This window comes from Nuphar pumila, chromosome 1 (assembly GCF_984573655.1).
Source record: "Nuphar pumila chromosome 1, dmNupPumi1.hap1.1, whole genome shotgun sequence".
Classification (NCBI taxonomy): domain Eukaryota; kingdom Viridiplantae; phylum Streptophyta; class Magnoliopsida; order Nymphaeales; family Nymphaeaceae; genus Nuphar; species Nuphar pumila.
The window spans coordinates 18,104,831-18,118,602 of NC_143249.1; the positions used below are offsets into that span (position 1 = coordinate 18,104,831).

Here is a 13,772-nt window from a genome sequence, read left to right on the forward strand (position 1 = left end):
TTAAAGAACTGAACTGATGTAGGGGAACTGTGATTCCTTAGTAGTAGACAGTATCTCATAATGAAAACCCAATTCAAAAAGTTAATGGGTCCATTGACTTTGCTCAAATAAGGAGCAACTGAAATTGAAATGATAGAAATGAAATACAGAAAGAAACAGCAGCGATATATCTTGCACTGACAGGCACATGCTTTGTTTCCTTTTCAAGTTCTTATGTAGAAAGATGCAAACCGATATCAGTGAAAGAGAAAAACAAAATGATGCAGGGCAATAGCCAGAAGTTTAAGGACCTTCACAAGCGAAGAATCCAGCAAATTTTTTCCCGAAGAGAAGTAAAGGTCTGAACTAGTCAAGCAGATATTGCACTGAAAGTCACAGTGTGAACGACATCTAATGATAAACCACATTATAAAAGTACTAATGTGTGTGTAAGAAACATATTATATATAATTATTATACATTATATAACTTGTAAAGCATAGATTAGTCAGGACCTGGCCAAATCACCAAGTTGACCTGTACAGGTCACAAGTCACCAGTCATTGGGCTTTAAAACACTGGAACAAGAAGGGGAGTAACAGGGTCTGACATGTCGCAAAATCAACCATGTCAAAATTGTACTACATAAAATTGAACAGAACCTATAACGGCATTGTTCACTGCAGTACAGAAAAGTCCATCAAATCTTAACCTCTACATCCACCCCAGCGGGGAGGTCCAGTTGCATCAAAGAATCAATGGTTTGGGCAGTTGGATAAAGGATGTCAATGAGACGCTGATGCGTCCGGATCTCAAAATGAAAACGTGCATCCTTGTTTACATGAGGAGATTTAAGCACACAGTGAATTCGCTTCTTGGTAGGCAGAGGCACAGGACCCACGGTCTTTGCATTAGTAGTCCTAGCAGCATCCATTATCTGTTTGCAGGAGTCCTCAATCAAGGGCACCCAATAAGATCTCAGCTTGATTCTTATCTTCTGCTTTGGCGCCATCTAACCACAAAATTGAAGCCCTTAAAAGTTAGCACAACAGATATGCTCATCAGAAGCCAACTGTAACTAGACTGGAACAGTAACTACAACTTATTGACAAATTCTGATTGTTGCATGACCATCTGCTGTCATCATATGCACCTGTAGAGTGATTTAGGTGTTTCCAAGCTGCATTTATGGTTGCAACCCACTAAAGTCGGTTTAATTGGATGGATAGAGAGATAGAAATCCCCCTCAAAGCAACTAATAGCTACCACAAAAACTAAGCCAAAAATGTGCCTTAACACGATATTTTCCTATGAACTTAAAGACACAAATAGAAACAAGGAGAAACTAACATACAGAGGAAGGCCAAAGACTTCATGAAAAATTCTACAATAAGAAACTTAAAGGAGAACTGGAAGAAATAAAATACATGAACAAACGGCTCTATGATGCGGCAGATAAAAAGTAGATACCCGTAACTTACATCAACCAATTTAACCAACCAATCTTGGAGTAAATGCTGTACCTCTATATTTAGCTTCCCTAGAAGAAAGAGAAATATGCACCATGCTTTCTTTTTCCTTAAGGCCAGAAGATAACTTTTTGCCTCTTACAATACCAAAAAATAAGTTTCCAAGAATATTCAAAAGCAAATAATTTGAATTTCTGAATCAGGGTCCTGACCAAGTAATATGAACCATAGTTACAGATATAGCAGATAAAATGAAAACATCAGCTATATAAATCTTTTCTTTTGAAAAAAATAATTTAAAAGTAAAGTATCATGATATTTTCAAAAATAATTTTTAGCGATATTAATTGCAATAATATCATGAAAATATTGTGACATTTTCAGTTACTTCTACTTTTTTTATTTCTTTTTTTATATCTTAAATATGTTTTTCTTCTTTATTTTATATTTTTATTTATTTCTTTTATTATATTTTATACATGTCTAATTTATAATTTAAACATATTATTTTCTTACTTATTTCCTCTATTTTATATATTTTTGAAAATTTTTAAGTGCTGGGATTTTTCCAAGACTTATCAACTAAACCTATATGATCACAAGATTTGCCTTGCAGAGATAAAACCAAGAACAGTATTTGTGACTATGATACGAACTAGTGCAAGACCTCATCTGTAGTTGGACTAAAATTTATACGGAGAGCTTCGGTAGCTGCAGTGGGTAACCAGACAAAAAAGAGGCCCAGCCAAAAGATACTAGTTCGTTCGGTCATCTATAGCTCCTATATTTTAAGAAAAGAACAGACCATATATCCTAAGGACGAGTCATCCTATTATAGTGAGAACAGGTTAGTGCACGACCACTTCCCCTTTTTGAGTCTGTGGTTTGAAAGTGCAGTGTCTTATAGGGTCAGTCATCTTACTTGGATGCAAGCACAAATGTGGTTTATAACTATCATGGAGACCATTAGAAGATACAAGTGGTTGGATCTTTTTATCGGTCTCTCTATTGTGAAAACCTGGTAGAGAAGGAAGGACTAGAGTGTGTTCCTCAAGAATACAATGCCCAAGATACTCCAGTTGTATCACAGATAATTCATCCTGGGTTTATATGATCAGATCTTATCTTGCTGGGCTCGTATGGCAGGAGAGAGGTTCCTCATTATTTTTGTTGTTATATTCAGTTTAAGTGTAGATTGGTTTTTTTAATTCCAGATTTTTTTATTACTCTCACTTATTGGAGAATATCCAATCTGGAAGAACAAACCTCCAAAATTTTATGCTTCTCTTCACTGTGCTTGATTGTTGCATTTGAAGATAACAAATCCTGGGACACAATCCCCAGCCTGCTTTTCGGTAGCTTAAGATAAATGCCATATCATGTGCAAAAGGGTAACTAACAGAAATCTAGCCATCCCTCTATATACACAATGGATGTTATACATCAGCCAAAGTGACACACTCCGAGACAGTGCCATGAAAAGTAAACTTGAAAAAAGTGCTATGAACAGAGAATAGTCTTTCCCTCAAAATTAAGCACTGAACTTTCTTAAGATGTCAAACTCTGGTTAATCAAGCAGCATACACACACTCGATCAAGAAGGAATAGGGATACTCCACAGACTGGCAAGAGAAGCTCACTTTCCAATTCCCCAACACAAACACTACCACAAATGGACCATGAATTGTAAATGCTTATAAATGTCAAACAATATGTCTTACTCTTGCAGCAGGCAATCCCCTCGAAAAATTTCCTCTTCATTCTTTCGACAGAGAACAAGGAAAGATTATTTTGCTCGAAACAATGACATAGAAACATGATGAATCCCTCACCTTCCCCAAGGACAACTTGAAAATTAAAAAATGAACCTCACAAAGATAAGAATAAAAGGAAATCATGCCCTCAAAGAAGTAGTCATGCTATTCACCAGCAACAAAAACCAAGTATCTGAAGACATGATCCAGGATATTGAGTCACTGGATGTTTGACACAAGCAAAAAAAAAAGGAATCTCAGCAGCTACTGACCCAAATTAGCAAACAGTTTACTTTAGCTGAGTTAGAAATTGTAATGATAGGCCTAAACAACTTAGCCACATATATACATGAAAAATAGTGATCCACCTTACAAGGAGACATGGCAAACCATTGACTCTATTTATTATTATGTTTAATCAGTGTATCAAGATGTCAATCCGAGATCTTATTTCAGTTTGATACGTTCACATATGAGACTATCCTTTGGCTTTCGTCTCGGTAGGTGCATTATTCTACAGTTTCCCAAAAGGACATTCATTCATTTCTTTCTTCCCCTGCTGTGGAGTAGATTCTTCCTTTTCAAGGGGTGCTCCTGGCAGAAATGCTGGGCAGCTCGAAAAGGGGGTAAACTCGATCAGATACAACCACAGCTACCAATGTGAGCCCAGTCTTGACTCTTCTTTGTGGTATTCACTCTCGTTCAGAAAATTCATAAATTCACAATTGATCCAGATATCTGTGCTTTATCTGGACAAAGATCTAACACGCCACAGACAAAGGTAATGATTGATAGAACAATGATTCACACGATCATCTCAATCAAGCACCAGCAATATTTAATAATTGTACCAAGATTTTAGAGGACTAGAAAATGTAGGTTTACCAAGACGAAGATGCCTATTGAACAACGCTGCATATAGATTATGGTTCAGTTACAGTGTAAGTTTACCAAGACTGTGAATTTCCTTTCAACGGTACAGTCAATCCCAATTGCAGATTGAAAGCCAAAACTAGGCAACATTTGGAAAGCATTTATGTGTAATGTCCACCACCATGCTTTTCATGAATCAGCTGTTTGGTCAAATACAAGATCAGGATGAACCCAGAGTTCAGAGGTGGCGGACTCTTTCCTAACGCATACGTGATTATATTCAAACAACGCCATTGAAGAAGCAAAAGATACATCCCTCAAAGTTTGTTCATGAAAGAAATAAAGCCTTCTACTTCATAAATCTTAGCTCAAGTTCCACATAAATGAAAAAGAAGTATTAAAAAAACGCGTCTTCTTAATCATCCACTCGTCCATTCCAACATATTAAACAAAATGTAGCGTAATTTACGTTTGTTATTCGAAACTTCACCAATTCATATGTTGAACACAAAAAAATGAGTGCAAATTACATGGCAATGCAGATCAAAGCAAGTATATGATGTTGGACATTTTGGGTTTTACGGGTCCAACCCGCAATCTGACCCGGTTTGACACAGCCATTAGTGGGTCAAGTAACTGGCCAAGTAATGGAGATAGTGGGTGGGAGTTACGTGAATGTGGAGAGACCACATTCACGTAACTGCCTAATCTCCCATTACAAATAAGGGGTTAGGGGCTACTGGGATGATGAGTGACTTGTAGCTGTTTCCCTGCCCAAATTCTGCTCCGCATTCGGACGCTGCGGAAAGGGTCCTGCTCACCGTCGACATAAGGCCTGGGCTCATTGTGGGCGTCGACCGGCTGAGGAGAACGCCGAATCACCTACACGATCAATGGCGAATCCAGGTACGCTCCCTGTCATGTTGTTTTTACAGGGGTATCGCCAACAATGGGTTATGGGCCCACACTACCACGCATTCCCGCTGCGCGTGGCCGTGTAAGCTGAAACGGCGTTTTGGCGTCGGTGGAGTCGCCGTGGAGCGACAACCACTGATTAGCCAAAGACTGTCGCTGTGAGGCGTCAGTCATCACCGGCAAAAGTCACCGGAAAAAGGCGACATTTTTTTTCCTGTTCTGGCAAACCTTAAAAAAAAAAATGTTTTATACCTGTGGCTGTTGGGCTGCAGGCCAATTTTGCCGTCGCCGGGCTGTCTGCCGCTGATTCCAGCCGGTGCCAGCAAATAGGGCGTCGCCGTTGGGCGCCGTCAGTCGCCGGTGTGCTTTCGCCGGAAGATGTCGTCGATCGATGGCAAAAAGGGGTTTAAAACCCCATTTTTGATCTGCCCTGCTCCTTCAGCCATCGGGCTGGGTTGATCGCCGTGGGGTGATTCTCCGTGGAGGGGCAGCCACTGGCCGGCGGCATCCTTGCTGATGTCGCCGGGGCTGCCGCCGGACTGGCAGGCGCTGCCATGCATTTCAGACATCGGACGGCAACGCCGTGGATCGTCGCCGTCGGGCGACGTCTTCTGTCGGGAGGGTTGTCGCCAGACCGGCATCACCGTGGGGTGACGCGGTCGCCGGCAACCGGCGTCAGTCGCCGTTACGGCGACGTGGGTCGCCGTGGAACCGAAAAAGGCGGAAACCCTTTTCGGTTTCCCTGAAATCTCAAACAGAAACCCATCGGGTTTCTGTTTAATTTCAATGTGGGGACCGGATCGGGTCCCGTGTGAAGACCCAATATCAGGCCCGATCCAAACCAAAAATGGATCGGGCCTGCTATTTTTTTGGATCTAACCCGGACCCATAATGGGACCGGGTCTGGGTCTGATCCGAAAAAAGGTCGGGTCTCCATTTAATATCGGGTCCGGTCTGGATCCATTCTGGAATGGGTCCGATCCGGACCCATAAAGAACCGGGTCAACCCAGGGTCCATAATGGACCGGGTCGAACCCGGAGTCCGTTATAGGACCGGGTCATACCCGGGTCCATGTTGGACAGGGTCGAACCCGGTATTTGGTTTGAACCGGGGCATACCCGGGTCCATGTTGGACCGGGTCGAACCCGGTATCCGGTTTGAACCGGGCCGTATCCGGGTCCATGATGGACCGGGTCGAACCCGGTATCCATTTTGGACCGGGTCTAACCCAATATCTGTTTTGGACCGGGTCCGACCCGGGCCTGTTTCGGACCGGGTCTAACCTGAGTTTTGGTTCGGGCCGGGTCCGACCCGTATTAAGTATGGGTTGGGTCAGACCCGGATCCCATTTGAAACTGGGTTGGATCCATAAAAACAGGATCCAAACACTATTGAGACTGAATCGGATCAGGAACCTGATCCGACCGCTTCCGGAACCGGTTCAGAGCCATTTTTGACTGGTTCTTTCCATTTTTGCATCGGTTCCGGGATGCTGAGACCCTGTTTTCATAAATATAAAGAAATATAAGGATTTTGGCATACGGTTATAGGGTTTTATGAACTTTTGTTCATATTAAGTATCGGTTTATAAGGTTCAGAACCGGTTCGGACCCTTAGATGACCGGTTCGGGGCGGTTTCAGACCGGTTCAGAGTGTTTTTAGACCGGTTCCTACATATGGACCCTGGGTTTTACCCATATGAGCATGCTTTTGTTATTTTTCATGCTTTATAAAGTATTTATTTTGAATAATGCATGACTTATGCATGTTAATTCATGTATTTAGCGTTGGTTAAGTTATACATGATAATTTTAAGCATGAATTATGACTAAATTTATGATAATTAGTTTATGCATTTTTGTTGTAGTATAAACTAATATTATGTTATGAATATACATGCATTAAAATGTGTGCATGGGTGTGCTCCATAATACGAATAAATTTTTCGGTAAAAGATTTTGATTAACCGATTCATGTAATCACCAAAGTGATCTGAGTCGTGTTAATTGAGGATTCTTTGAACCGTATTAAGATTCGTAATTATGATTGTGTGTGAATTTATGAAACATCGATTCTACCCAAAGGTAGGTCGTTGTGTTCCAAATTTACACAGGGTGTGATAGTAGATATGCATTCCAGCCCAAGAAGCATGTTCGTACCCAAATGTACAGTGCTGAATTGCCTCTGGATTCATGATCTACTAGTTTCACCAACTGAAGTCAATTCCTTGGGAATTGAAGAGACGGAGCAATCATGAGTATTATCGTTTTCACCAAAGTGAAACGATAATGGCTCAACTATGCTTGTCTCAGAAAAGGTGAAAATAAATGGTCTCACTTTTACCTTTTCAACACGAGTCTCGTTTGAGCAATAATAGTAACATCTTTCTGTTTTTCGTTCCTTTTATCAGGTTCCTTCCATATCGACGGTTCTAGTAGTATCCCTATCTTAGACGGATCAAATTTTTCTGATTGGAAAGAAATTGTGTTGTTCACTTTGGGCTATATGGATTTAGATCTGGCCCTTAGAATTGACGAACCTCCCACTCTTACAGAGTAGAGTACAGCTGATCAGAAAGCTGCCTCTGAGAAGTGGGAGCGCTTGAACAGACTTAGCCTGTTGCTTTTGCAATCTCGGGTGGCTAAGAACATTCGAGGTGCAATTCCTCACTGTAGGACTGTGAAGGAATTTCTAGGAGCCATTGAGGCTCAATTCGTCACTTCTAATAAGGCAAGGGCCAATACCCTTATGTCCAAATTAGTGTCTATGAAATATGCTGGTGACAGTCACATCCGACAGCACATTTTGGAAATGAGGAATATTGCGACTCAACTGAATGACATGAAGTTCGCCATCTCTGACTCATTTTTAGTCCATTTGATCTTAACCTCGTTACCTACTGAGTATGGACCCTTTAAAATCTCCTACAACACACATAATGATGAGTGGTCTTTTAATGACCTCTTGAGTAAGTGTGTTGAGGAAGAGGAGAGGTTGAAGGGTGAGAGGGTGCCAAGTGCACATATGGCCTCTCATAAGGATAAACAGAGGTCGAGGCCAAAGAAAAGCTCCTTCAAAAAGAAGAATCAGAAGAGAGCCACTGGGGAGAGTTCAAACTCTCAGGTGAAAGCCAAATCCCAGTTTGGTGGCCCTTCTATAAAGTGTTTCTTCTGCAAAAAGAAAGGGCATAAGAAGGTGGACTGTTTGAAGTTCAAGAAGTGGTTCGAAAATAAAGGTAATAAGTCATTCGTTTCTCATGAGTGCAATTTAATTCATGTTCCATTGCATAGTTGGTGGATTGATTCTGGTGCCACGGTGCACATTGCCAACTCTTTGCAGGCATTTCTGAACAAAAGGGAACCAACGGAGCATGAAAGAAGCATCTTCTCAGGAAATAAGATGCGTTAGCATGTCAAAAGCGTTGGGACCTGCAGAATTGTGTTGGAGTCGGGATTCATGTTGGATTTGGTCGATACATTTTATGTTCCATCTTATAGTCGGAGCCTAATTTCAATTTCAAAACTTGATAAGTTTGATTTTGTATTTAAATTTGAAAAATCTGAACTTATTATTATGAAAAATTCAATGAATATAGGTTCTGCATATATGTGTGATGGTTTGTATCGATTAAAAACCAAACTCCAAATTCAGGAATCTCACTCCATTGAGAACACAATGATTGGCAATAAACGTGGTCTAAAGGATGATCAATCCTATTTGCTTTGGCATCGGAGGTTAGGACATATCTCGAAAGAGAGAGTCCAAAGACTCGTAAAAGAGGGAATCCTTGAATCCCTTGTTTTTACGAATATAGAGCCATGTGTTAACTGCATAAAGGCTAAGCAGTCTAACACATATAAGAAAGATGCCAAACGCATCAATGAAAAGTTAGAAATAGTGCATACGGATGTCTGCGGCCCTTTTTCACCGTGTTATACGGGTGAAAAGTATTTTGTCACCTTTATAGACGATTACTCACGGTATATGTATCTCTACTTATTATCTGAAAAATCAGAAGTCTTTCAGGTTTTTAAGGACTTCAAGAAAGAAGTAGAGAAACAAACCAGTGAAGTTATTAAGGTTGTCAGGTCAGATAGAGGTGGCGAATATTATGGTCGTTTCACTGAGATGGGACAAAAGGAAGGTCCATTAGCGCGGTTTCTAAAAGAGAAAGGCATTGTACCTCAGTATACCATGCCTGGTAGTGCTTATCAGAATGGTGTAGCTGAGAGGAGAAACCGTACGCTTAAAGAAATGGTTCGAGCGATGTTGAATCACTCAAACCTTCCTTTAACCTTGTGGAGTGAAGCTCTTAGGACTGCAGTGCATATTTTGAATAAGGTTCCTACGAAAGCTGTTCAAAAGACTCCTTATGAGTTATGGATAGGTAGAAAACCTTCTTTGTCATATATGCACATATGGGGATGTCCAGCAGAAGCTAAATTGTATAACCCACATATAAAAGCTTTTGATCCTAGGACAACTAGTGGTTTCTTCATTGGTTATCCAGAAAGATCGAAAGGCTTTAGGTTTTATTGTCCATCTCATACACCACAGATAGTGGAAACAGATAAAGCAAGATTTCTTGAAAATGGTTCTGTTGGGATAGATGCATCTCAAAATATTAATTTTGAGGAAATGCAGGATTCAGGTTTCTCACCTGCTAAGGATAATGACCCGACTTTCTCTATCATTGTTCCTTCGAGTAATGTAAGAGAAAGTCCAGTCAATGAACATCAATCTCAACTAGATCCGGTTGTTGATGAGGATATATTACAACAACAGGATACAGAGGTTCATTTTGACCCACCTGTAGCACCTGTATGGAGGTCCACCAGAATTAGGAAATCTGCTATCCATCCGGACTATGTGGTGTATTTACAAGAGTCAAATGATTTCATAGACATTGATGAAGACCCCTTCACATTTGCAGAAACCATTGAAAGTGAAAGATCAACACATTAGATTAATGCCATGAAAGAAGAGCTTGACTCTATGGCAAAGAACCAAGTGTGGGATCTTGTACCTCGACCTGATGGAGTTAGACCTGTTGGTTGTAAATGGGTTTACAAAACCAAAACAAACTCTAAAGGTCATGTGGAGAGGTACAAGGCTAGGCTTGTTGCAAAAGGTTTCACACAGATAGAGGGCATTGATTATAATAAGACTTTTTCTCCTGTCTCAACTAAAGATTCATTAAGAATAATCATGGCCCTCGTAGCTCATTTTGATTTAGAGTTGCATCAGATGGATGTGAAAACCGCCTTCCTAAATGGGGATCTGGATGAGGAGGTATACATGCAACAACCTCCTGGTTTCAGTATAGATGACTCAAATAACTTAGTTTGCAAATTGAATAAGTCAATTTATGGACTTAAACAGGCCTCCCGCCAGTGCTATAAAAAGTTCAATCAGGTAATAATGAACTTTGGATTCACTGAAAACATTGTTGATCAGTGTATTTACATTAAGACTAGTGGGAGTAAGTTCATAATTTTGGTTTTATATGTTGACGATATTCTTCTTGCAACTGATGATTTGAGTCTTTTACATGAAACAAAAGATTTTCTTTCCTCTCATTTCGATATGAAAGACATGGGTGAGGCTACTTATGTCCTTGGAATTGAGATCCGTCGTAATAGAACTAAAGGTGTCTTTGGCCTATCTCAGAAATCCTATATCCTTAAGGTTCTTAAAAGATATGGGATGGAGAATTGTTCTCCTAGTTCGGCACCTATAGTGAAAGGGGATAAATTGAGCTTGAAGGACTGTCTTCAGGATGATATTGCGAAGGCTCAGATGGATGCTGTCCCATATGCTTCAGCAGTTGGGAGTTTACAGTATGCGCAGACCTGCACTCGACCTGATATAGCATTTGCTGTGGGAATGCTTGGTAGATATCAGTCAAATCCAGGCATTGCGCACTGGAAGGCAGCGAAGAAGGTCATGCGCTATTTACAAGGAACGAAAGACTATATGTTGATCTACAAGAAAGCTGACCACCTAGAGGTCGTTGGATACTCTGATGCGGACTTAGGAGGATGTATTGACAGTAGAAAATCCACTACTGGATACATTTTCCTTCTAGCAGGTGGTGCTGTCTCATGGAGAAGCGGAAAGCAGTCTACCACTGCTGCTCATACCATGGAGGCAGAATTTATTGCTCTATACGAGACTTCGTCACAGGCCATTTGGATAAGAAACTTCATTATGGGTCTTGGTATAGTGGACTATATTGAGAGACCACTAAAGATCTTTTGTGATAATGAAGCAGCCGTGTCTTTTTCAAATAACAACAAGAGCTCAACATCGTGTCGACACATGGAGTTAAAATATTTTGTTGTTAAGGAAAGGACTGAGAATCATTTGGTATGTATTGATACAATTGGGACGAAGGAAATGACTGCGGATCCCCTTACTAAAGGGCTAGCACCAGGATTGTATTCCCAACATGTAAAGGGGATGGGTCTTTTTGATTCCTTCTGATGTATGACAATACATTATGTAATCACATTTGTGTTTATGTTTTGATTCTCAAAGGTTTTGAATTATTGTTGATTTTGCATAAAGAATCTCTCATATGGGTTAGAGAGAATAGCAGAATAACAATATTAAAGGACCAATAGAATAGGTGAGAGACCAACCTATTCATAAAGGTAATTTCTTTACATGCCTAAGCACTGAAAGTGAATTGTAGTGTAGTACAAGAAAATATGACATTTCATAAAAGGGTGTTCATATCCTTGACTCATACGATTTATCCTTGTGATAAAGGGTGGCATGTGAACCCACATGAAGAATTAAATCGAGATAACGGTATACACCTCGATTTAGTACACTTTTGGTGTCAATGGGTCAAATGGGAGAATGTTGGACATTTTGGGTTTTACGGGTCCAACCCGCAGTCTGACCCGGTTTGACACAGCCATTAGTGGGTCAAGTAACTGGCCAAGTAATGAAGATAGTGGGTGGGAGTTACGTGAATGTGGAGAGACCACATTCACGTAACTGCCTAATCTCCCATTACAAATAAGGGGTTAGGGGCTACTGGAATGATGAGTGACTTGTAGCTGTTTCCCTGCCCAAATTCTGCTCCGCATTCGGACGCTGCGGAAAGGGACCTGCTCACCGTCGACATAAGGCCTGGGCTCATTGTGGGCGTCGACCGGCTGAGGAGAACGCCGAATCACCTACACGATCAATGGCGAATCCAGGTACGCTCCCTATCATGTTGTTTTTACAGGGGTATCGCCAACATATGATTCATAAATTTCTAAAAAACAACTTACCCACAAAAAATGGAAAAGAGAGGAAAGAAAAGAGGACAAAGAGAAATACCCTTTCAACATCTTCACTCAGTGCTAGTGGAGATACGCCAGGACCATTAGCCCCAACCTGTCAAAAAAACTCACCGGAAACAAAGATTAACAAGAAACCAACAAAGGGATGTCTCCAAACAAAGAAAAACCCACCTCCAAAACAGCGGATTCAGGTCCCATTTCCGCTTCTGGAAGAGCTTTTAGGGCATTTTCGTCTTCAACGAGGTCGGAAGCGGCACACACCCTATGAGAATGCCGCAAGGGGGGAGAAAGAAAGCGCAAAGAGAGGGTGGTGCCCTTGAATGGGTGTTTTGAAGATATGGGGAGGATGCAGATAGATTTGGGGTTGGTTAAATCGGAGGAACTGCAGAGAGGAAGGGAGGAAACGCCACCAAGAATGGAGGATGCCATCGGCGTTCTGTGTTTCTGGTGGGCACACCCTCAGAGACGAGCTATCCATAATTCAAGCTTTTATGTTATAGAGTTTGTGTGTAAAAGAATCGGATGCGATCCGGGTCAATCTAGATCCAAAACCCATATCCCAAAATCAGGTCCGAATTTGTTTCGGATCCGAATCATGTGAGAGGAGACGGTTGAAACCGGATCCGAATTTTATGTGGTAATACTGGATCAGGTAAAAAAAAGATTAAAAACAAACTTTTTACATGTAAAGATTGCAAGCAGATTGGGTTTTGATATTGAATTTGAATTAGGTTAAAGCTAAAAAAATGGTTTGGAATTCCGTTAGAAACCGAAAATAATATAAGCGAATCTGAATCTGATCCAAATGCACATTTGTGTTGTATTTTAAGGATTTAAACTGGGAATAACAAGTTTGATTCAGCTTCGAGTGAGGTCCATAACAAGTTTAATGGACCTCACTCGAATGAAGAAGCAAGATGATTAGATCTAACTATCATAACTGCGGGTAGGACTGTTACCCGACCCATTAGAGTATATCTGAACCCACCCAAATAACAAATCACTGGGTTCGGGTTTTGTTGGGTCACGAAAATGGAATCCCAAACCTAGACCAATAAAATTTTATTTTTTTTGATAAAAATTATATACAAGATACTAGGGTTGGGTTGGGTCAAGGTACTTGGCAAAAAGTTGAGTCGGGTACTTGACAAAAATCATGACCCAAACTCAGCCCTTATATTGCTCGGATCGAGTTCAGGTCGACTTGAATAATACTTGGGTCGGCATTTTTCATGCTCATACTTGAGAATTCCGGTTAGAGTAATCGATACAAACCCGATCCGTTGACATAGTCTATGACAATTTTTGTCGATTTGACCGTTCAGATGTGATCTATATATTTAATTAAATAAGAATTAATTTTTTAAATAACTTTTTTCTCACATGTATTTAGGGTTTTCTACCCATTGACAAATCAAAAAGTGGACTCAACTTCCAATGAGGGGATTCACAGCAGAAGTCACCAAGACACGGTTAAAGT

The 13,772-nt window shown here is 40.7% G+C and overlaps 1 protein-coding gene across 1 annotated transcript; it reads right to left on the minus strand.

The window, feature by feature from the left end:
• Positions 1-544: 544 nt before the first annotated feature.
• LOC149848198 (small ribosomal subunit protein uS10c-like) lies at positions 545-12,759 on the minus strand. The gene is made up of 3 exons (XM_089982708.1): positions 12,464-12,759; positions 12,330-12,386; positions 545-991 (listed from the first exon to the last, which is right to left on the minus strand). Exons 1-3 carry the CDS (start codon positions 12,719-12,721, stop codon positions 680-682), a joined length of 627 nt encoding a protein of 208 aa, XP_089838834.1. The 5' UTR covers positions 12,722-12,759; the 3' UTR covers positions 545-679.
• Positions 12,760-13,772: the final 1,013 nt, after the last annotated feature.